The following is a 24,531-nucleotide window of genomic DNA, read 5'->3' as shown; positions in this document are numbered from 1 at the left end:
AAATTTAGGTCTTTAATCCATTTTGAGTTGATTTTTGCATATGGTGAGAAATAGGGGTCTAGTTTCAATCTTTTGCGTGTGGATAGGATGTCAGACAATTTCAACAACCCCATGTAAGCATCAGCAGAAGGTGAGGTTTCCTTGGAGGCTCAACAGATTCCCTGAGCTCCCTTCATACTGTTACTGCTGCCAAGCTGCAGTGGGTTTCCATCAAAGCTTTCAGAGCACAGCCGCAAAAGGGAAAGCAAAGCTGGAGTTCCATACCAGACCTACAGTCATGGCCCAGCCGCTGTGGGCAGTTAGTTTCTTTGTGAGGGTCAGTTTTATATTTAAGGCAGAAATGGAAGACTGCCACCTAACATGGCAACAGACTAATTATTTCAAGCATGCGGTTCAGTTGCTATTCTAGTGACTAGCAAATGAAAAGGAAATACGAGCCTCAGCTATTCCCTAGACTCAAGGGGTGGGGGAACTCTGGGAGTGGCAGAAAGCATGTGCTGATTTGGGTCCTATTATGAACGGGCAAGAGTGGTCTACTAGGAGGTAAAAAATACATGTCACCTAAGAAACAGGAGATCTGAAATACAAGGCAGGCTTTTATCTTTATCTTCTGCTGATATATCTTAATGTGAACATTTTTCCCCTTTTAATTTTCACCATACCTCAGTTATACCTCTCAGTTAATGGCCAACATACTTACTATTATAAATCCCAGTCTCTCTTTCTTCTATTTTGTCCTATGTTCTGCCCTCCCATGTTCAGTCCCTTGTCCCTTCTTACTCCTTCCTGGACATTCACTACCATGAATGTGAATCCTTCCATGCCACTCTTTATCTTTCAGTTGCAGCGGATTAACAGCTCCAAGTCAACATGTCAAAAAGTAGAAAGCATCAACACACACACACACACACACACACACACGCACACACACACAGTACTGTTGCCACTCACAGCAGCTCCTTCCTCAGACTCCCTGGTATCAGTTATAAAGACATTAACTGTAGTTGCTCAAGTAAAAAGCCCAGGAATCATCGCTGAGCCCTCTTTTTCTCTTAATTATGGAGCGCACCATGCATAAGCAAATTCCATATGTTTACCCTGCAAAATAAATGCAGAATCCAACTATTTCTTTTTTTTTTTTTCTTTTTGTTCCTTTTTGTCTTTTTTTTTTTCGTGACCGGCAACGGATTGCAACCTTCAGTGTCGGCCCCGTACCGGACCGGGACCGGCCACGGGATCGCAACCCTCGGTGTCGCGCCCGCACCTCGCTCAGCCAGTGAGTGGCCGGTCTGTACGTGGATCCGAACCCTCAGCGGGAGCGCCGCCTCACTCCCAAGCGGCGCACTGTAGCAGTGCGCCACCGGGCCGGCCCCCGAGAATCCAACTATTTCTAACACCTCCACAACAAGGCCATGTCTCTGACACCTCCAGGACCCTGGGATAAACTCCTAGCTGCTTGCTCTCTTCTGTATTTACTTGTCCTTCCCAGAGTTTGTTGTCCACACAGCTGCCAGAGTGAATTTTTAAAATATAAATCAGGTTATACAAGTGTACTTCTAAAAGTCTGTGGAAAAATAGAATTGGAAGATAATACAAATCTTTCCATGAATTGTTGAAGTCCTCTTGTATTAACTCCCTGCTTCAAATTCTCCATTTCAAATAAATTTCACATTTATAATAAAATCCAGACTCTTTGCTATCACCTACAAGGTGCTTAGTGATAATGACACGTGCAGATGCTCCTTAAGGTTCGGGTTTTTCCAGGGCAAATTCTCTGTCTTCAGAAATGTCAGGCAATTTCGACAACACCATTCTCTACCTTCTCTTGCTTTTCATTGGTTTTTAAGTTCTCCAAATTCTACAGTGAAAAGAGGATCATCAAGTCCCCTTGAGCAATGATTTATTCTCTACCGAGGTGTATGCTGGTGACAGTCACACGTACTGCTTGCAGATGACTTAAGGACTAAGAGTGAATTGAGAAAGCTATCATAATATTTCTCTTTTTTTCTAACTTTTTGATATTATTTTTACAATTACACTTTGAAAGTTTATTCTCTGCAAACCTCACAGAGCACCTAGAATTTAAGGAGTGATTGTGGCTGGCGTCTCTGGGTATATGTCACTTTAATTTAGGTTAGGAAAAGTACTCATGATTACTCCACCAACATCATCAGCTTTTACATAAACATATTCTTCTATGACTTTCTAAAGGCTTGTCACATCATCACCTCGATCAACTATTGTCTCCCCTTCTTTGACCAACTTCTCAAAAAAATAGCACCCCATACTAAAGGCATCTGCTTTTATTCAGGTTCTTAAACAGTAAGATGCTTCCTCAAGCCCCATGCAAAGTACTTCTTTGGTCATCACTTTGGAGATGGCTCACTGGAGAGTCCTGCAACAGGCCAGTAATTCTGCACATACTAATGCGCGTCCCGGCAACCAGACGCTGCAAGTTCTGGCCTCTTCCTCCTCCTGCATCTGCCCCTCAGCCAAGTTGGCTCCTTTGCCAGAGGCGTCCAGCCCCACTACACCCCTCCCAGGAGCAGGCTGCAGCTTGCTTTGGGTCTTTTGGTCCCCTGGAGGCTGGTGAAACGTGGGGTCTCAGCGAGGTTCCGCAGCGGCCGCCCGGCCCCGCCCGGTTGCTCTTCCCGCCGCCGCCACCGTCCACACCGCAGCGGCAGAACGGCGGCGACCGGTCACCCGCCCTGCAGCTCAGGACGCTCCGCACGGCGAGTGCTGCGCGTGCGCACTGTGCAGTCAGAGCCCCGGGAAGGCGGGAAGGCGCGAAAGCACCAGGCGCCTTTCCCGCCCAGCGCTCGCTCAGCTCCTCCCCAGCCTGAGCGGCCTCCACCAGAAACAGAGAACGCCCGTGGGCGGGGAAGGGACGGAAGGAAGTGACCACTCAAAAGTTTATCCCAGGTCAGGGAGTAAGCTGGCTGTGCAGGAAGCGGGATCCAAGTGGAAATTCCGTAAGTGCACCTTAAATATACTAAATCTGAATCTTTGAGGGTAGGGTCAGGAATCTTTTACGAGCTCAGAAGGCCTAATTCACAGGAGCAATAAAAGCTTGATGTGAGACAAAGTCCCTGATTTAAAAATGAGGAAACTAAGATCCCTAAAAGGGTGGAGGGAGAGGTTCCCAGGAAACTGCCCTCTAATCATTTGGGGCTGGTTCTTTCCTGGCCTTGGAAAGCGTCCTCTGTTGCTGCTCTCATCAGTAGGCAGCTGAGTGCCTTAGACAGGCCTTCTTAATATACCTGGAGTTCTCTCTGTGTGCAGGTCTCTCAGTTCTGTGTCCTGTGACCTCTTTTTGCCTCCGTCTCTCAGCTCTGTCTCCTCAAGTCAGGAGTTCCAACCAGCTTTGCCATGCTGCCCTGCATTGCTCCCAGACCTGGAATCTCTCAAGGGAGTCAGCTGGGGTGCATCACAGGATGAACTTCATCTGTCACTGTTTTTTATTGCTTGATGTCCAGTTCCTTGCAAACCATCGTTTTGTATATTTTACCCATTTTGTTTTTGCCTCATTTTCAGACTAGGAGATAAATCCGGTCCCTGTTATTCCATTTTGGCCAGAAATCCAAGGTAATAACTGTTTTATTGTTCTTGACTACTAGTTCTGTCACCTCTGTCACATCTGGATCTGTTTGTATTCACTGATTTCTCTCCTCATTATGGGTCATATTTTTCTCCTTTTTATGGTGGGTAATTTTTGATTGGACATCAAGCTTTGTTAATTTCACATTTTGGGCTGTTAGAAATATTTACGTTCCTATCAATATTATTGAGCTTTGTTCTAGTACATAGTTATGTTATCTGCAACTATAATTATGTTATCTGTTATGTTTTCACTTCTATCTTATTTAATACTTAATAAAACTCTATGCAATACATATTATTATCATCCTTATTTTACAGATGAAACCATTTTATACTTTCAAGGCTTACTTTTAAATTTAAGTGGGACCAGTGCAGCTTTTAGTCTAGGGTTAATTTTATCCTACTATGGAGGCAGTGCCTTTCTGAGTATTCTACCCAGTGCTTCATGAATTATGAAGTTTTCTAGCCTGACCTTTGGGAACAGAAACTATTCCGAGCCCTGTGTGAACCTCAGGAGCTGTTCCATTTGCTTCTTTTGGGTGGTTCTTCTCCTGCTCCCAACAGTTTGATCACAATCATGCACTTACCGATATTTAGCTGAAATTTCATGGGTCACCCACTACCTCTGGCACCCTCTCTATCTGGGTAGCTGTAGCTCTCTTCCCTGTACTACTCCTAAAACCTCCAGCCATCTTGGCCTCCCAAGACTCCCAGCTTGTCTTCTCAGTTCAGGGAAACTGCCAGACTCTACCTGTTTCCCCTCCCTGACATATTCCTTGGAAACTCTATCCATGTAGTAGGCTAGACAGCTGCAGGGCTTACCCCATTTGATTTCCCTCTCAGATGTCAGAGATCCCTGTCCTGCACTGCCTGATGTCCAGTATTTGAAAGTTGTTGTTTCATATATCTTCTCTTTTTTTTTTAAAGTCATTTCTGGTGGGAGAGAAAATCCAATCCTTGTTTCTCCATCTTGGCCAGTAGTAGAACTCATCATGAATTCCATGAAGACTGAAGATAAGTTATTCCCAGCTACAGAAAATGACCAGAGTACCAGACCTGAAGTTTTAATGGTATATCTACCTTTATTACACCTCCTCACTGGAGCAATACTCTAACCATAGCACTGTATCAGTTTCTTGGAAAGGGATAAGTTCTTAAAGAATGGTAGTTATAATCCCTTCTCTTGTGTTATTTAAAATGTATTTGGAGAGATTACACACACAACTGCTTGTTGAAAGCAAAATGATAGTGTATGAGTTAATGCAAAGGGTATCTTAAGACAACAAGGTGACTAACAAACAATGTAAATACTTAAAATCATTGGAAATGTGGACAGGCAAAAATAATAATATAGCTAGTATTTACTGAGAAAACACTATGTACCTGGAATTATGTGTGCAGCTTCACATGGATTATGTCATTCAACACTTAGTAAAACTCTGTGTAATAGGTATTATTCTTCTTCTTTAAAAATGAAGAAACTGAACCCCAGCTTGCTTCATGTTGCAAATGTAATGGACTTCAGAGCAAGGATTTGAATCCAGGCAGTCAGACCTCAGAGACCCGTTTTTGTCCACCACACTATTTTACTCAAAATATGCAAAATGATGATACTAAATTGAGATATAAACAAGTGCTTTTAGAGAGAAGAATGCTTAATTCAGACTGAAGAAATTAAAGTAGTGTCATATAAGAAAGATCTTAAAGAATAAATAATTAATCTAAAATAGTCAAACTCATAGAGGCAGAGGTGGCTGCCAGATCACGGGGGGGAGGGGTTAGTCAAAGGGTACAAAGTTTGGGTTATAGATGATTAATAAGTTCTAGTTATCAAGTGTACAGCATCATGCCTATAGTTAATAATATTGTATTGTATACTTGAACATTTGCTAAGAAGATAGATTTTATGTTGTGTTCTTATCACAAAAATAATAATAATAATAAAGAAGAGAGCACGAGGAAACTATTGGAGGTGATGAATAGGTTTATGGCATAGATCGTGGTGATGGTTTCACAAGTAGATGCTTATCCCCAAACTCATTAATTTGTACACATTATCTATGTACAACTTTTTGTATGTCAAAAATTACATTTTAAAAAAAAGAATGAATAATATTTCTCCAGCTAAGTGGATCAAGGATTAGGAAGTAGCCAGAGTAAAGTCATGTACACATGAAAACATGTTTGAAGATCAGTATAGCTGGATTTGATGATACATATCTGTATATAAAAAAGGAGAATTCAAGAATGTAGTAAGGAAATAATGCTTCCTATGCTGGGAAGACAGTTTAGTACAAGATCACAGTAGGCTTTATATTAGAAAGAACTTTTTATTTGTTAAATTATTTTATTTTACTTTATTTTTTTGGTGGCTGGCCATTAGGGGGATCCAAACCCTTGACCTTGGTGTGGTAAATACTTTCTATATTGCCAGGAAAAAAGTTCTGTAACTGTGAAATACTAAAAGGAATTCATTGGTTCACAAAGTGGACAGTCCAAGTTCTTCTGAGCTCTAATTCAGTGGTACACAGTTTCTTCAAGGACTTGTTTGTGTGTTCAGTGTCTACGTTTCTCCTTTTCATGTCATCCTCTGGCTGACTTTCTGCCTAGTGACAATAGAGCTGCAGTGTTGCTTTGCCTCACATGGGATGTCAGAGATGCAAAAAGGATTACTCAAAGCCCATCTCTTCTGAGCAGTGAGACACCCTGAAGGGGTTAACCTCCCAGAACCCTCAAGAGAGAGGCATTCCTTCCTTGGGAAATTAACCCTGAACTGGGGTTCTGTCTCAGTATTTATTCTAGAGGCCAGAAAGTTACAGAAAAAGAACATAGGTTGAGTTATGGTTAAGTATAGTTTAACAACAGAGGCTGGTAACAACAGTGAAATAACAAAGTGACATTCCATAATGCAATTTGCAAAACGTTAAGTTGATCCACCAACAAAAGCTTGTTCTTAGCAAATATGGTGTTTTCCTACAGCAGTTTCCTCAGTATTTTTACATAACAATAAAGCAACTTTCTTAACATATCAATCAGTAGGTTAGCCTGCTCCAAGGGCATCTGTTCTTGAAAGCCAGCAACATTGCTGTGTTACAATTCTATATCCACAACAGAGACTTTAGCCTGGGGAAAGTTTCCTGTCTTTTGCAAGCTTAACATTTCTGTATGTAATTTTAAAAAGTTAGGTTAAACCTGAAACTACAGGGCTTTGGAAATTAGACCCTGTGAAATACATTTCCTTTTAAATGTTAGTATACTCCACACTGCAGTAATTTCAGAGGCTTCAGTATTCAGATAATGTCAATCCTGGTACCCCAAGAAAACTTCTTGACATCTAATTGTCCCCAGCTAAGTAGCTCACCCATTCCTGCACAAAACCTTGTGGTGAAGGGGGCATTTACACCTGTTCCTAAGCTGGCATGAATTCATTTCTATACACATTTATGGCTCCTAAAAAGTGAGAGAGAGACATAATAGCTTTTTGGAAAATGGATGCAATATCTTTTCTTCCTTAAACTTTATGCTTGGGTATTTGGATTTTATTCTGTAAGCAAAGGAGAAGTATGAGGGGAGTTCATAAAGTTTATGGAACTTTATTTTTCAACATAGTCTCTGTCAAGTTCGAGAAACTTTTGTAAGTGATGATACCAGCTATTTAGTCCATCCCTAAAGATCTGAGGGTCCTGGGAATTTAACGCTGTCATGCAGAATTTTTTACATTTTTTACCTGAAGAAACATGGGTGCCCTTTAAAGACTTTTTTAAGATTAGGAAATAAGAAGTCAGAAGAAGCCAAATCAGGACCGTAAGGTAGATGCCTAATGATTTCCCATGGATACTTTTGCAAAATTGCCCTTGTTTGATGAGAAGAATGAGTTGGAGCCTTGTCATGGTCAACTCTGGTGAAGTTTTCCCAGGTGTTTCTCTGCTAAAGCTTTTTCTAGCTTTCTCAAAACATTCTCAGCCTAAGCAGATGTTTCTGGTCTTCGGCCCTCCAGAAAGTAAAGAAGCGAAAAAGCCATGTTTCATCCTTCTGTTACAGTTCTTTAAAGAAATGCTTCAGGATCTTGACCCCACTTGTTTAAAATTTCCATTGGAAAATTTGCACTTGTCTGTAGCTGATCTGGGCACAACAGTTTTGGCTCTTCAAGTAGGAAGTTTGCTCAACTTTAATTTTTCAGTCAGAATTGCGTAAGCTGAACCAGTTGAGGAGTCTCTGGTATTGGCTACTGTTTCTGCTGTTAATTATGGGTCCTCTCCAGTTAGAGCACAAACAAGATTAATTTTTCCCTCACAGACTCGTGTGGATGGTCTGCTGCTGCAGGCTTCATCTTCAACATTGTCTCATCCCTTCTTAAAATGAGTTGTCCATTTGTAAACTGCTGATTTCTGTTGGCATTTTTGTTGTCCACAGAAACTTTCTGTAAAGCATCCATGACTTCGCCATTCTTCCACCCCAGTGTCACCATAAATTTGATGTTCTTGCTTCAATTTTAGCAGAATTCATGTTGCTCATTGATAGGGGCTCTTTTCAGACTGGTGTCTTATCCTCAGTGCCTCAAACTAGATCCTGTCCAGACATGTTATAGCAAATTTGTAGGAGTTTATTTGGTGCAGAAAAATTTTGAAATCCAGGCGTAGTTTTTTCATCATACACATTTTCCATGATCTTCTTGACAATCCCTCATGTTTTCAGATGATATCCTTGTGTTACTTAGGAGGAGAGAGTCAATTTAGACTTCATCGAGTTACATATTCTTGTTAAAATGCCTAGGACTATGTTTTTCAATGTGGTAGCCACTAACCATATGTGACTATTTAAATTTAAATTCAACCTAACTAAAATGAAATAATAAAAATGTGAATAATGCAGATCTTTAATTGAATTAACCACATTTCGAGTACTTGGTAGCCTCATGTGGCTGCCATGTTAATTAGAGCAGATGTAGAATATTTCCATCATTGCAGAAAATTCTGTTGGAAAGATTTAGTTTGGGGCACCACCTACAGAACTATAGTGTAAAACTTCCAAACTTTGTACAGGGAAAAATGGAATGGGAGGTCGACGGGGAGTTGATCTAAAAGAAGGCAACAAAACAGGGGAATATAAGTCTAGAAAAAGTGAGAAAAATAAAGGGCATCAAAAAAATGATAGAAATGAATACCCCCCCCCCCAAATCCGATTGGTTATCTTGCTGATTGCATGAAAGATTTTTAAAAATTAATTTATATTATATAAAATAAAATTCGGTCTTTTTGGTGTACAATTCAATGGCTTATGACACATGCCTACACTCATGTAACCACAACCAGAATCAAGATACAAAACAGTTCCATCACCTTAAATAATTTCTTTGTGCTCCCTCCTTGTCCTCCATGTACCCCAGTCCCTGGCAACCACTAATCTGTTCTTCATTGCTCTAGCCTTTCCCACAATGTCATGTAAGTGGAATCATACAGTGAATCAAACTTTTTGAGTCTGGCTTCTTTCACTTATAACACTGCATTTGTGATCCATTAATGTTGTATGCATTGGTAGCTGCTTTCTTTTTATTGCTGGAGTATTTTGTTGTATGAATATATCAAAATGTGTTTATTCATTCATCTACTGAAGGACATTTGGGTTGTTTCCTGTTTAGGGATTTTATGAGTAGAACTGCTGTGAACATTTGCATACAGGTTTATGTATGAATATTAGTTTTCACTTCTCTTGGGTTTATACCTGGGAGTGGGATTGCTGAGCTTTATGGATAGTGTATGTTTAATATCACAGGATATTAACAAAATGTTTTCAAAGTGGCTGTATCATTTTGCATCCTCACTGCCAATGCAGGAGAGTTCCAGTTGCTCCATATACTTGCCAGCACATGATATTAAAATTTTTTCCAGGCCAGCCCATGGCTCACTCAAGAGAATGTGGTGCTGGTAACACCAAGGCCATGGGTTCAGATCCCTATATAAGGATGGCTGATTAGCTAATTGGGTGAGCATGGTGCTGACAACACCAAGTCAGGGGTTAAGATCTACTTACTGGTCATCTTTTTTTTGAAAAAAAAAAGTTTTTCCAGTTTTATTCATTCTAATGAGTGTGTAATGGCATCTCCTTGTTGATTTACATTTTGCTAATGACTAACGACTTCAGGATTTTTTCATGTGTTTATTCATACCATCTATATATCTTCTTTCGTGAAATGTCTGTCAAAATACTTTGACCATTTTTATATTGGTTTGTTTCCTTATGGTTGAGTTTTGAGAGGGCTCTGTATATAATTTGGAAAGAAGTTCTAAGTTATATTATTTTTCTTGTAATATTTGAGGATATTTTATTTCAGTCTGTGGCCTTTCTATCTCTTCATACTGTCTTTGGGGAAAAATGTTTTCAATTTTGATGAAATTCAGTTTATCATTTTTTTTTTTTTATGTAGTGATTGTGCTTCTGTATTTTATATCAGAGAACTCTTTGCTAAGTCTAAGATCACAAAAAAAATTTCTTCTGGAAGTTTTATAGTTTTAGGTTTAAAACTATGGTTCATTTTTAGTTTATATTTTTGTATCGTACAGGGTATACCTCAAAGTTAGTTTGTCTATTAATTAGTTAATTTTTCTGGTTGCTTTGCATATGGCATCTAGTTGTTCCAGTATGATTTGTTGAAAAAGTTACCCTTTCCCCACTAAATTTTCTTTACACCTTTGTTAGAACTTCATTGAACTTATATGTCTGGATTTATTTCTGGATTCACTATTCTGCTTCATTGGTCTATTGTGTATCCTTTCACTAATACCATGCTGTCCTGATTGCTGTAGCATGATAATAATTCCATAAATCAGTCAGTGAAAGTCCTCTAACTATGTTCTTCAAAGTTATTTTGGCTATTCTCGGTTCTTTCCATTTCTATATAAACTTTAAACTCACCTTATCAGTTTCTGTATAGAGCATGCTGGCATTTTATTGGAATTGTGTTCACTCAATAGATCGGTTATGGATGATTGGACTCTTAGGAATATTGAGTCTTCCAATCCTGAACACAATATATCTCTCCATTTATTTAGGTCTTGTTTTATTTCTTCTAGTATTTTTTTAGGATAAAAATCTTGAATATCTTCTGTTAAATTTTTCCCTAAGAGTGTCAATGTTTTCTGATGTTATTGTAAATAGTATTTTTTTTAAAGTATCTTTCTGATTATTTGTTGCTTGTAGCCTGCAACCTTGCTAAAATCACTTATTATTTCTGGTAGCTTTTTTTTTTTTTCCTTTTTGTCTTTTTTCGTGTCTGGCAACGGATCTCAACCCTCAGTGTCGCGCCCGTACCGGACCGGGGACCGGCAACGGGATCGCAAACCTCGGTGCTGCGCCTGCACCTTGCTCAGCCAGTGAGCGGGAACCGGTCTGTATGTGGGATCCGAACCCTTGGCGGGAGCGCCGCCGTGCTCCCAAGCGGCGCACTGTAGCAGTGCGCCACCGGGCCAGCCCTCTGGTAGCTTTTTTGTGTAGATTTTATAGGGTTCTCTACATAAATTATCATGTCATATGTGAATTAAGATAATTTTACTTATTTCTTTCTAATATGAACGCCTCATTTCTTTCTCTTCTCTTATTGCACTGGCTAGAACTTCTACCACAGTGTTGAATAAAATTGGCAAAAGCAGATATCCTAGCCTTTTTCTTAATTGTGGAGAAGGCATTCAATTCTTTACCATTAAGTATGATGTTGCCTGTAAATTTTTCATGAAGTTGAAGAAGTTCCATTCTATTCCTAGGTTGTTGATCAATTTTATCGGAAATGGATGTCAGGGTTTACCAAATGCTTTTTTTGTACCTATGGAAATGGTTGGATTTTTTTTTCTTTTTGTTCTTCTAATATGGTAAATTACATAGATATATTTTCAAAAGTTACAACAACCTGCATTCCTGGCATTTACTTCTCTTGGTCATGATTTATTAGTTTTTGCATTTATGTTCACAAGGATTTTAGTTTTCTTTTCTTGTAATTTAGTATATTTCCTTAGTGCTGTTGAAACCATGTACAGAATAGAAACTGAATATGTGTTTAAAGGGAATTTTTGAAAGGTAATGTTTCACATTTCCAGAAGATATATTAAATAAGTCCATCTTCACTAATAAGTAAATAAATGCAGGTTTTTATTTTTTTTTTAAAGATGACCAGTAAGGGGATCTTAACCCTTGGCTTGGTGTTGTCAGCACCACACTCATCCCTATATATTGTAGAGCTAATTTTGCCCCATTGTAGAGACAAAACGCTTTTCAGTATTCTACTCAATGCCTCATGAATTATGATGTTTTCTTATGTCTGGTGGGAACAGCAGCTATTCCCAGCCCTGTGCAATCTCCAGGGATTGGTGCTCTAATCTTTCTTTTTCAGTAGCTGGCTCAACTGACTTGGGTGGTTTTCCCACATGCATGTGATGATCACTACTCATCTGAAGACTCAGAGGGGCTCTGGCAGTCCTCTTCTGCCCTTCAAAAGCTAAACCCATTGCTCCCCAGGACTCTTAGTTCTTTCTACTCAACTCAAACACTAGTGAGCTTTGCCTGGATTCTCCTCCCTGCACTGTGGCCTAGATTTCTCTCCAGTCATATGGTTTGAATCATTTTTTTCTGTTTCTCAAGGGTCACTGTCCTTTCTTGCCTAATACACAATGTCTTGGAAACCATTTCATATATTTTTTCCATTTCTCTAGGTCTTTCAGGTAGGAGTATAAGTTGGTCTATTTTATTCCATCCCGGCCAGAGTAGAAGTTTGGGATGTTGCTTTTTGTATTCTTTCTAGATGTTTTAATTTTAATCAGTGGGCATAATAGGCAATAGTGATCTCACTTCATCTTGGCTGCCTAGTTGTTATTAGACATTAAATATTAACATACCAGAAAGAGACTAAAGGCTTCTTAACCAGATTAAGGGCAACTTTGAAACTCCTACAGGAAACATCATGTTAAATAATGAATCATTATAAGCATGTTCTTTATAATCAGGGAGAATAGAGAAATGCTCACTATGGCTGCCTTTGTTTAGCTGATGAGTATATAATTATTATTGCTTTATACTATACTAGTAATTCTAGCCAGTGAAGTAAGAGTAAAAAAAAAAAAATAAGTAAAATACACTATTTAAGTATTGAAAGAAGGGAACAAAGCATATTCATAAAATATTCACAAATGATATCATTGCCTATTTTGGAAATCAGAAAGAGCTATAGATCAAATATTAGAATAATTGTGATTTAGCAAGTTGAACCATATATATATACACACACACACCATTGGAACAGAACAGAGAGAGTAGAGACAAACCCACAAAACATATTAAAATATCTTTGCATTAGTCTGTGCTATGGTCTGAATGTTTGTGTTCCCCTCTCTCAAAATTCATATGTTTAAATCCTAACTTTGAAGGTGATGGTATCAAGATTTAGGGCCTTTGGGAGGTGATTAGATTATGAGGATTTCACCTCATCTATTCTGTCATAAAAGCCCAGATAGACTAGGACAGTTTGCTAGGGTTACCCTAACAAAGTACCACAGAGTGTATGGTTTAAACTACAGAAATTTATTGTCTCACAACTCTGGAGGCTCAAAGTCGAAGACTGAGGTTTCAGCAGGGTTGGTGACATATGAGGATTTTGAGGAAAAGATCTGTTCCAGGCCTCTCTCCTTGTCTTGTAGATGACCACTGTTTTCCTTTGTCTCTTCACATATCTTCCCTCTGTGCATGTCTGTCTCTAGGTCAAATTCCCTGTTTTTGTAAGGATATCACTCATACTGGATTAGAGGCCCACCCTACTGTAGTATGGTCTCATCTTAATTAATTACATCTGCAGTAACCTCATTTCCAAATAAAGTCACATTGTGAGGTGCTGGAGGTTAAGACTTCAACATATGAATTTTGAGGAGACACAGATCAACCCATAACAATTGTATATGGCAGAATTGGCAGTATAGATCTGTTGCTTTGCCTCCCACAGATTTGTCACCCCTTTACCCCTGGGTAACAGAGCTGCCAAAGATTACTCAAAGCCCATCTCTTCTGAGCAGTGAGAAGCCCTGGAAAGGGGTTAATCTCCCAGAACCCTCAAGAGAGAGGCATTCCTTCCATCCCAGAACCCTCAAGAGCAGAACCCTCAAGAGAGAGGCATTCCTTCCATTAGGGAAATTAACTATGAATTGAGGTTCTCTTCCTGCATTTATTCCCCAGACGAGGAAGTTACAGGAAGAGAACATAGGTGGGGTTTTTGCTAAGTACAGTTTAACAAGTTTAACAATAGACATTCCATAATGTAATTTTCAAGAAGTTAAGTTGATCCACCAACAAAAGCTTGATCTTAGCAAACATTCTCTTCTTACAGCAATTTCCCACTATCTTTACATATCAATCAGTAACCTGTCTGCCTTTGATCCAGCAACCTTGCTGTGTTGCAATTCTTTATCTTACAATAAGAGTATAGCCTGGGGAAAATTTCCTGTCCTTTGCAAAGTCAGTATTTGAAACTGCAAGGCTTTGGAAAACCAGGCCCTGTGAAGTACATTTGTTTTATGCATACTTCACACAGATCAATGGAGGAAAGATAAAAAATCCAATTAGTAGGGTTGGTTGGAATAATGAGATATGTATGTAGGAAAAATAAAATTAAAAAGTGATACCTACTTCAAACCATACACAAAAAATAATTCCCAATTAAAGACGTGAATGGGAAGAGCAAATCCATATAATTTTTAGAAAAAACAATGAAATTATTTTTATCCTATGAAAGGTGGTCTTATGACATAAAAAGATTGTAAATTTGATTTCGACATTAAAATTAAGAACACATTATGTTAAGTGAAACAAGTCAGGCACAGAAAGAGAATAACACATGTTCTCACTTATTTGTGGGAGCTAAAAATAAATAAATAAATAAATAAACACACAAACAGACATAGGGTTGGGGGGGAGAAGACACAACAATCACAACAATTCCTTGAACTTTTTAAGACAAGTGAACAGATATGATGTAGGGGGGAGGGGAGAGAGGGAGGGGGGAAGAGGAACAGGTAAAGGATCATGAAAAGTGACTACTTTTCATGTATATTGAGAAGTTAAAATAAAAATTAAATTAAAATAAAATAAAATTACAAACTTATGTTTTTTAATGACACCTAATGAGAATGAAAAGTCAAGCCATAACCTTAGAGAATATATGTTTAACACATATGATAAACAATTGTGTCTAAAACACATAAAGTAGTTCCAGAATCAATAATGAAAAGAAAAATAATCCAATAGAAACGTGGGCAAAAGACATGAACAGGCATTTTATAGGCTGAAGCATGAAAAAGGATTCAATCCCCATTAGTAATTAGGAAACTACTGTTCTAACCATCAGTAAGATGCCATTTAACACCCACAAGGTTGGCAAACATTAGAAGTTGGACAATACCAAGTTTTGATGAAGATGTAGAATAATGATAACTCATTTCCTGCCAGGGACCAGCCCCAGCACAGAGATTGTAAAGGTCCCCACTGGTAAGGGATCCCCCAAAAGGGAGGAAGGGCAGCGTCGGCGATGGAGCGGACAGCAAACACACAGGCTCAAAGGATCTGCTGAATGCTGGGACAACAAACACACAGACTCAAGGGATCTGCTGAATGCTGGGACAACAAACACACAGACTCAAGGGATCTGCTGAATGCTGACAGGTTATTGATGCAAGCATCAGACTTTTATACCTTTTTTTTTATTTGCTACATAATCATAAAATAATCAATGAACAATATCATGATATCTCTTTGTAAATGACATATGTTCTAAGAAAAATAGCATTACAGTTTATTCCCAGAAAAGACAATTACAATGTCCTTTCCTTTGAGCAAGAACGTTACAACCCACTGGTCCCATATAATCATCACTTTTCATCACTTGCAATCATTACCAAAACTACATCCATGGTACAATAGACTTTCTATGACGTTATTAAAACTTGATTCACACCTACATCTAACTATTCTTTATTCCTAAATAAACACTCTAAAAATTAACTTGCTTAACTAAACTTCTACTTCTATTGTAAAACAAAAGATTGTACATTAACTCCTTCCAAGCAGCCAGGCCAAACTCTCAGGCACCAGACAAGACGAATGCCTACATAGGTTCGTTGTCCCCTTCTGGGCCCCACTGCCATAAGCCATCTCCTGAAAATCCATAATCATAAGTATCATTAGTATGATTAAATATTTTAGTATAATTTTGAATCCTACTTCCAAGTCTCCCAGAGCGATAGTTATGAGGCAGCAAAGAATAAAATATAATAAAGCATAACAAGCACACAGAGCTCCAGAATATCAGGGTGGAACGCCGGCATCTTCTCCCATGATGAGGCCTTGCTATCATCCCTTCACGATGAGGCCCTGCAAACACTGTGTTTCATTAAAAGATCTTTATCAGGCTTTAATCTTATGAGTGGGAGGCACCCCCGCAATTTTTCACTGTTCAAAATGCAAGGTGGTACAACTATTTTGTAAACTAATTAGACAGTATATTGTAAAGGTATGCATTTATCCTAAAGTTGAGAAATTCCACTTTTATGTCTATACCTGAGAAGCATTCTTGCACGAGTGCACCAGGAGACATTCTCAAGGATACTGATAGCAGAACTGTGTCACTATTTTTAGTAGAGAAAACCCAGAAACAAGTTACATGTGCATAAACAGTTAATTTCTTCAATGGATTCTATTTAACTGTGAAAGTGAATATAAAATTCCATCAACTAGGATGAACCTCCAGAATGTAGTGAAACATACTGGAGGCCTGTAATGATTTCCAATATGCTATTTCTTAAGCTGGATGGTAGATACATATATGTTTATTATTGTATAAAATACAGGATATGTCATACACCACCTTTGCATATATAATATGTTTCATAGTTTAAAAAAAACCCATGGTATAAAGAGATAAGATAAAACGAGAAACTGAGGATGATTTGCAGGTACAAGGTTGGGTGGCTGAGTGGGTGATGACACTGTCAGATTCAGGGAACACAGAAAGAGGGGCATGGTCAAAAGTAAGTTTTATGGAAAAAAAGTAAGTTTTATGACTTTGTTTCTTAAGGTGTTGAGGGTGAAATGTCTGATGTATCCAAGAGTAGATGACCAACAGGCAACAAAATATTAATATCTGGACCTCAGAAAAGAGGACAGTGCTTCAGATTGTGCAATAAGTAGTTGAAAACGTGAAGGAATAAGAGAGCACCAAGAGAAGAAACTCGCTATTCCTAAAACCCAAGCTCATTCCATTGCACCTGTCTATTAAATAAACCAAACCCAACTGTCCCTCCTGCTTTTACCCTCTCCAGACTTATTCCTCTATCCATATGGACTAGATCCAATGCTTCACATTTCACAATGATTCTCATCTAAGTTATTTTGACTCCTATGGTATAAAATTTTTCACTTCTGCCTTTGCTTTTTATTTCTGTTGATATTATATTCTCAATATATTGTTCCCTGGACTACTACCAACTGATTTTATATGTATGTGAATACGTATATTTATTTGTGTATATATATACATATATATACATATATATATATGTATATATATATATCCAGTCCTGTGATTTATGAGTCATTTTAGTATATTTCCTTAGTGCTGTTGAAACCATGTACAGAATAGAAACTGAATATGTGTTTAAACGGAATTTTTGAAAGGTAATGTTTCACATTTCCAGAAGATATATTAAATAAGTCCATCTTCACTAATAAGTAAATAAATGCAGGTTTTTATTTTTTTTTAAAGATTACCAGTAAGGGGATCCCAACCCTTGACTTGGTGTTGTCAGCACCACGCTCAGCCAGTAAGCAAACCAGCCATCCCTATATAGGATCCGAACCCATGGCCTTGGTGTTATCAGCACCACACTCTCCCAAGTGAGCCATAGGCCGGCCAAAATGCAGGTTTTTAAAATAGTCAAATTCAATGGAATTTCACCCATCAATTGGCAAACATTTAAAATAGTAATACTGTAATTCTTCTGAGGAGTCCACCATATCATTGGTCTCCTTGGGCAGTGGGGGAAAAGGGGCAGGGTGAATTGATACAACTTTCCTGGAAAGCAGTTTGGCAGTATATGTATTGTGAAGTATGTTTATATCCTTAGTCTTAGTATTTCCACCGTTGTAAATATGACCTAGGGAAATATTCATATAACAAAAATGTTATATGTAGAGGAATGTTTGTCATATTTACAATAGCAAAAACTGGAAACCATCTATATATCCAGGAATAGAAGAATGGGCTAAAAATTATTGTACAGTGAAATATATAGCTCCTCAAATTGTGTTTTCAAAGGTTATTTAATGACACTTGAAATCACTGGCAGATTGCTGAGAGAAAAACAAACTCAAATGTAGCATAGTATTTAAGAAATATAAGATTTATATCTGCATATAAATTAATAGAGGCAAGTAAAACAAAATGTAGAATGATTATCTCTGATGACGAAATATAGTCATTGGTTTTTTCCTCCATTATTCATTAGCCATTATATTACCCAATTTTTATTCAGAATATCTATTAGTTTTATCATTAGAAAATCATGAAACATACTATTAAAAGGGATTTTCATTAAATCTTCCATCTTTTTTTTAAGGATCCTGCCACGAAGCAGACAGGTTCTGGCACACCTGTTGATCATTGTCTGTCTGACATAAGAGAGCGCAGCAGTACTCCTAAGCTTAGAAGTGAGGTCAACAAGCGTGAAACAGCCCTTGAGATTCAGAATCTAAATTTGGACACCAATAAAGAATGTTGTTTCACCTTTAATTTCAAAGAAAGATCCAGGAAATCAGACCGTAGGGAGTTTACAGTATATGGTGAACCAGATGAGAATATCTACTCAGCTCTGAGAGCTAATGAAAATTTCAGTGAAAGGAGGGAGAAACATTTTAATAAGAACATTATTGTTTATGAAGAAAAAACAATACGAGGATATGTAAATTTAGGAATGCCTCTCAAATGCCTGCCTAGAGGTTCTCATTTTGAAATAACATTTGGTCAAAGAAAGAGTAGCCAGGAAGGAGATGATCAGATGTTGCGCCAGTGTGAAAATCCAAACACTGAATGCATTCTTTTTCATGTCATTGCTGTTGGGAAGAGGATAAAGACTATTCTTCAGATCAGGGAACTTCATGAACAAGGAAGCACGCTTTGCGTCTACGCCTTGAAAGGGGAGACTATCAAAGAAGCCCTGTGCAAGGATGGCCGATTTCGGTCTGACCTAGACGAATTTAAATGGGAACTAATGGAAGGTCATAAGAAAATTTATGGAAAACAGTCCAGGGTGGATGAAGTATCTGGAAAAGTCTTAGAAATGAGCATTTTAAAAAAAGATGTTGACAGGAAAGGTATCAATAAGAAAATTAAACAGAAGAGTGAAAGAGCCACTGATGAAGTCAGTCCCTGTGGCCTGATACAGTCTAAGAACAAGGTCGATGAATCACAGAGAGATGGAGAGTGTGAAGATGGAGAACACAACAGAGAAAAATTTCTCCCACGTCAAAGTCTGGGGAGTGACATTAAAGTTAAAACTTACCGGACAATGTCCAGGCTTAGAAATTATTACAATAGTAGTTATGGAAGAAAATATAGGAGAATAAACTCTCAAGCTAGACAGAGGATCCATCTGGGTAGGGAATATACTATTAATGCAGATGTCATGAAGGAGGTAGCTAGTCTCTTAGAGAATATAAGACAGTTGGACAAAGCCATGATGCATCAATATCCGAATTTTAATGAAGAGACACGTTGGATGCGAGAGTATTTTCAGGAAGAACAGAAGAGAAAAAAAGTGTCAACATGTAAACAATTCAACATGTATAAAAAGTACTTTGGAAAAGTCACTGGAAATTCTTTATCAGTTGCAACCTGTGAACAACTTACTCACCTGAGTAAGTCAGTGGGGTTTATGAAATGGGACAATAATGGAAATACAGGCAATGCTACTTGTTTTGTCTTCCGTGATGGTTATATTTTCACCTGTCGACATGTTGTACATCTTATGGTAGGTGAAGGCACAGATCCACTTTTGTGGCCAAATATAATTAGTGAATGTGCAAAGGTAACCTTCAATTATAAAGAGTTCATCCCTACTGATGACAATTGGTTTTGCATAGAGCCATGGTTGGAAGTATCTAATGAAACTCTAGATTATGCCATTTTAAAACTAAAAGAAAATGGAAATGCATTTCCTCCAGGCTTATTTGGACAAATTTGCTCTCAACCACCTAGGGGTTTGATTTATATAATTGGTCACCCAGAAGGCCAGATCAAGAAAATAGATGGTTGTGCTGTGATTCCTCTACATCAGCGGTTAGGAAGGTATCCAGAGCAAAGTCAAGCTGAGTTGGTCGAACTCCACGCTGCCACTTATAATGTTGTCCCTATGTTTACCCAAAGAAGTTTTCTATCAGAAGTTTGGAGTACACGCACACTTAGTTACGACACTTGTTTCTCTAGTGGGTCCTCTGGCTCCCCGGTGTTTAATGCATCTGGCAAATTGGTTGCTATGCATACCCTGGGGCATTTTTATCGACGTGGAGTTGAAGTTTATGCCGTTATTGAATTTGGCTATTATATGGATTCTATTCTTTGTGATATTAAAGAGAAAAATGAGAGCTTGTATAAATTACTAAATGAAGAAAAAAATGAGAACCACAACGAAGAGAAAAATAACAAACAAGAGCCATCACTTCAAGATCAAACTGAACCCATGGAATATTAGGAAAAAGATGCTGTCTTCAAGAAAATATGCCAATAATGTAGAGTATTGAGAGCTCTTTCCTTACAGTATAATAAAATTTATTTCTTAGAAAACTTTTAGAAAATTATGTGGATGTGCAAAATCCATGTTAGAGCTTAAATACATATTGGGTTTTTTTTTTTCCTCATTGGCTTTTTTTTTTTTTAATTTGAAGTATTCTTAAGCCTCACTTAATATGCTTAGGTCATTTATATACCCACAAAGAATTTGGTATTTGCCATTCTAAATGCTTAGGATGGTCCATCTTTATAACTAGCAAGATGATTCTTGTTCTTTACTGTGGTTACTAGAGGTGGGAAGGGGGGAGGGGGAATGGGGCTAGTGAGAAATTGTTAAAGCATCACAAAGTATGATCACGTTTTGTAATGATGAATATACTCATTATCCTGATTTGATCACCACATATTGTACACAGGTATTGATATTCAACTCTGTACCCCACAAATATGTATAATCAATTATGTTTCAATTAAAAAAAAAGAAAAAAAAGTGACTCTTGTTTTCTACCTAACAAGATAATGGGGAAATACACCGTTAAAGTTAGGGAAAGCATACGTAGGGTTCCTTTAAAACCCAACATTTTTTGGTAATTTTCACTCTTCCCTTCCATGCTACGTGTTACATCAGCCTGTATTGTAAATGGCAGTACACAATTCTAGGTTTTCAGTTCTTTGCTCTAGTTCAGCAATAGCTGACCCTTCTCTTGTAGATATGAAGAGAGCTTGCTAGTCTTCATTCCCACTCTCTCATGTTCAGAGTCTAGAAAGCTAAAAGTTAAGTATTTCAGACTAATTTGTAACTGAGCTTCTAAATCCAAATCCGGTTCTTTCAAATAGATGTACATACTTGCATGTACAATACAGGAAGATGGAAGTAAAGTGAAGGACATCCTTCTGCTTCATCTTTTGAAAAGCTGGGTCATAGAAAAGTGAGCATCTAAAGATAGCAGTTTTGGCCACACTCAGGGTCAATGTCTAGTCACCAGCTTAATGGAAGCTTCATTACTATCAGGAGTAATTGCAGCAGCAGCAGTCAGTATTGCAGTGTTTAGTCATTCACACTGATACTGTAAAGAGCCATTTGTGGTGGTAAGTTTCCTAATTCAGCTTCCTGATTCCTGGATTGTAGCTAAGAATATGTTCTTGAACTCAACAATTCAAGTGTTGGCCTCTTGAATCCCTCTGCTTTTATCATCCTAAACATTTCCAGCACTTGATCCCTCACATTAAATATTTTACCTGCACTGAACCCTGACTGCTATCCCCTCCTTGACAACTGCAAGCAATTGATTGGACTGTCTGAATATGTGGTCACCTCTTGCTTATACAAAAATCATAAATCTAACTCAAGCAGAGAGTTTGTTGGTTCAGAAACTCTAGATCTGTATGTATATTAGAAAGAATATAAGAAGCAACTGCTGAATTTCCAAAAACCAGAGCTTAAACAAGACAAGTTTGTTTCTTTCTCACATAATAATCCAAACTTACAGTTTTCTGTGGTTGTGGGAATTCGACCCTGTCCAGGTATTAGTTTTCCTCAAGCAAGTCACACCACACTCCTCCACATGCAACATCGGCCAAGACGGCTGCTAATCTAGCCAACACCCCGGCACTAAAGCCAGAGGTAAGAAGAAGATGTGCAAAAGAGACAGCACTTCTTTCTCTTAAAAACACCATCTGGGAACTGCATATAGCACAGCTGTTCACACTCATTGTCTACAACTTGGTTAACACTCATTGTCCACAACTTGGTTACATGGCTCAGTTAGCTGAAAAACAGGCTGTAAGATCTAGTGTTTATTCTGGATGACCACATGCCCAGCCTAAATTTTATAACCATGGAATAAGGGGGAAATGGATATTGGGTAAACCTGTAGTCTCAGCCACAATCCCCTCCATCTAACCACTTTGGTATCTGTATATACTCTTTCCAAATATGAAGCACACTTGCCTGCTTCTCAAAATAATCAAGAATTTGGGGTAATGTATATTTCTCTCCACATCTGAATGTAGCTCTTCATGTTCTATAGACTTATCTGTCCGTTCCCTCTCGCCCCAGCCACACACCAACCATACTATAGTGTAATATGGCCAGAATCCAACAACTTAAATTTTTATTTGTAAAAGAAAATGGGAAATAGAACAGTCACAATCCCTTAACAATGGTCAAATTCTGTGGTGCAGGAATTGCCAGTATGCCCAGATTTGGCAGGGGAGTACAATTTTTGATTAGCTCAAATTGCAATTCCTGATTACTTCTCACTGGAGCTGGAATCTCCTTGACCTTTATCCTTCAGGGTGCTCTTTTTTGTCTTGTTTACTGTAGCCATTTCTTTCTCTTTTTTTAAGTCTAGTTTTATTAAGTTAGAATTTATGTACAGTAAAATTCACCTTTTTGGTGTACAGGACTATGGAAAAGAAGCAACACCCCTGTGTAGGCATCAAAGTAGCACCAAGGCACATAGGAAGTGCAGGACCGATGTCCAAATGAGGAGGGAAGCCCAGAGGGATGGGTTCTGCAGTTAGTGAGGCTCTTACCCTAGAGGCACCTGCCAACCTGGAGAAGACAGCTGAGAGGCTGAGTGGCTAACCAGACATTGGAAGAGAATCGTGAAGCTGACGGCGACAAAAGTTAGACTTTAAGGCCTATCAAGTGGTAGGGACTTAGTAAAGACCATCGGATTTTGGACAGGAACAAAGCATTGCACCCAGGGAATAAGAATGTCTCAGAAATATCCCAACATTTACAGTTACACAAGTCAGTTTGAAATCATCTCAATCCCAATTAGGTTAAGGTGATCTGGGATTGCTAGTGATTCCAACCCAGCCACCTCCCCCCAAATTAATGGTAATGTCTCTTTGGAGAAACATTATATACATCATCCTGGGCTTCTAATTTTTTCTACAAGACAAAGTTTCCAAAAATAAATGTCAAACTTGGACTTGAAAAAAAGGTAAGGAACTTTTACTGGCAAAATAAATCAAGAAAGACGGTAGAAATGTAGACTTAATGTGAAAAATGTGACACTACTCTATCCAAAACACACTTCGATTATTTACCTATATGCCCACTCTAGGACCTATCATGCTCATTCAAGAGGCAGGCCCTGTTTCTTAATTAAACTGAATAATAGGGCATTAGCTCCTACTCTCAGTAATAGATTCTCTTTTTCTACCAGATCATGTGGATTGACATTTCCTGTTTTAGGATGTATAGAAACTAAAAGGAACAATCGCACAACAAAAGGTGAAGTATAACTTTAACCAAAATGATATCTTTACCTATTTTCATGAAGCTATGGGTTTTCTTGTCAAATCCTGGAGCCCAATACTTCTCCTACAACCACATGTGTTAAAGATTTCAAATCACCTGATCCTAAATAAATCTCCACTGAAGATGATTCATGGAAGCTTCTATTTGAGTAAATCAGATGCTCAAACTTATTTTTTTAAATAGTATAAAATTGAAGCCTGCCCCTCCAGTGCCAATCCTGAAAGGCCTATCACATGTCACTGCTTGAGCTTGCTTGACATGTGATCTCTGCCACCATCCCTCTAAGCCAAGGATGAGTCCCACCAGATAGGCCAGACACAGGATGGTTCTCAGTGGTTATAGTAAGATTCATTCCCCACCTAAACTTTAGGTACAGTTTATCACTGGGATTTACAAGAAAAGGAGGCATAGACCCTAGGATTTTGTGATGGCAGACACATCTCAATTTGGGATCTATATCTCAAATGTCACCACCTCTGAGCTGGCATCCCTGAAGCCTTCTCTGTGCTGCCACAGCATCCTGTTCATTTCTGTATTGTAGCACATGGATTATAACTCTCTTTTCACTTGTCCTTTTCGCTTACTACATTGTCACTTAATGTTTCTGAGGACAATGTTACATTCATCTTATAGTGCTTAACACTATACCTGGCACACATAAAAGTTCCTTCAGAAAGACTGAATACTTTTTTTTTTGTTTGTTTGCTTTATTTTTATTTTTTTTATTTTTAATTATTTTTTAATTCAACAAAATCATCTCAGTTTATTTATTTTTTTGTGTGTATCTATTTTTTTATTATTTTTATTTTGTCAATATACAATGTAGTTGATTATTGTGTCCCATCAC

At 38.2% G+C, this 24,531-nt stretch overlaps 1 protein-coding gene across 1 annotated transcript; it reads left to right on the top strand.

Annotated features, from left to right (window-relative positions):
- Positions 1-4,630: 4,630 nt before the first annotated feature.
- Positions 4,631-20,372, top strand: FAM111B (family with sequence similarity 111, member B). The gene is made up of 2 exons (XM_008581381.1): positions 4,631-4,670; positions 18,243-20,372. Exons 1-2 carry the CDS (start codon positions 4,668-4,670, stop codon positions 20,370-20,372), a joined length of 2,133 nt encoding a protein of 710 aa, XP_008579603.1. The 5' UTR covers positions 4,631-4,667.
- Positions 20,373-24,531: the final 4,159 nt, after the last annotated feature.

This window comes from Galeopterus variegatus, unplaced genomic scaffold (assembly GCF_000696425.1).
Source record: "Galeopterus variegatus unplaced genomic scaffold, G_variegatus-3.0.2 Scaffold2340, whole genome shotgun sequence".
Taxonomy (NCBI): Eukaryota; Metazoa; Chordata; class Mammalia; order Dermoptera; family Cynocephalidae; genus Galeopterus; species Galeopterus variegatus.
Note: the sequence above shows the minus strand (reverse complement) of the source record. Positions and strands in the feature narration are given on the sequence as shown.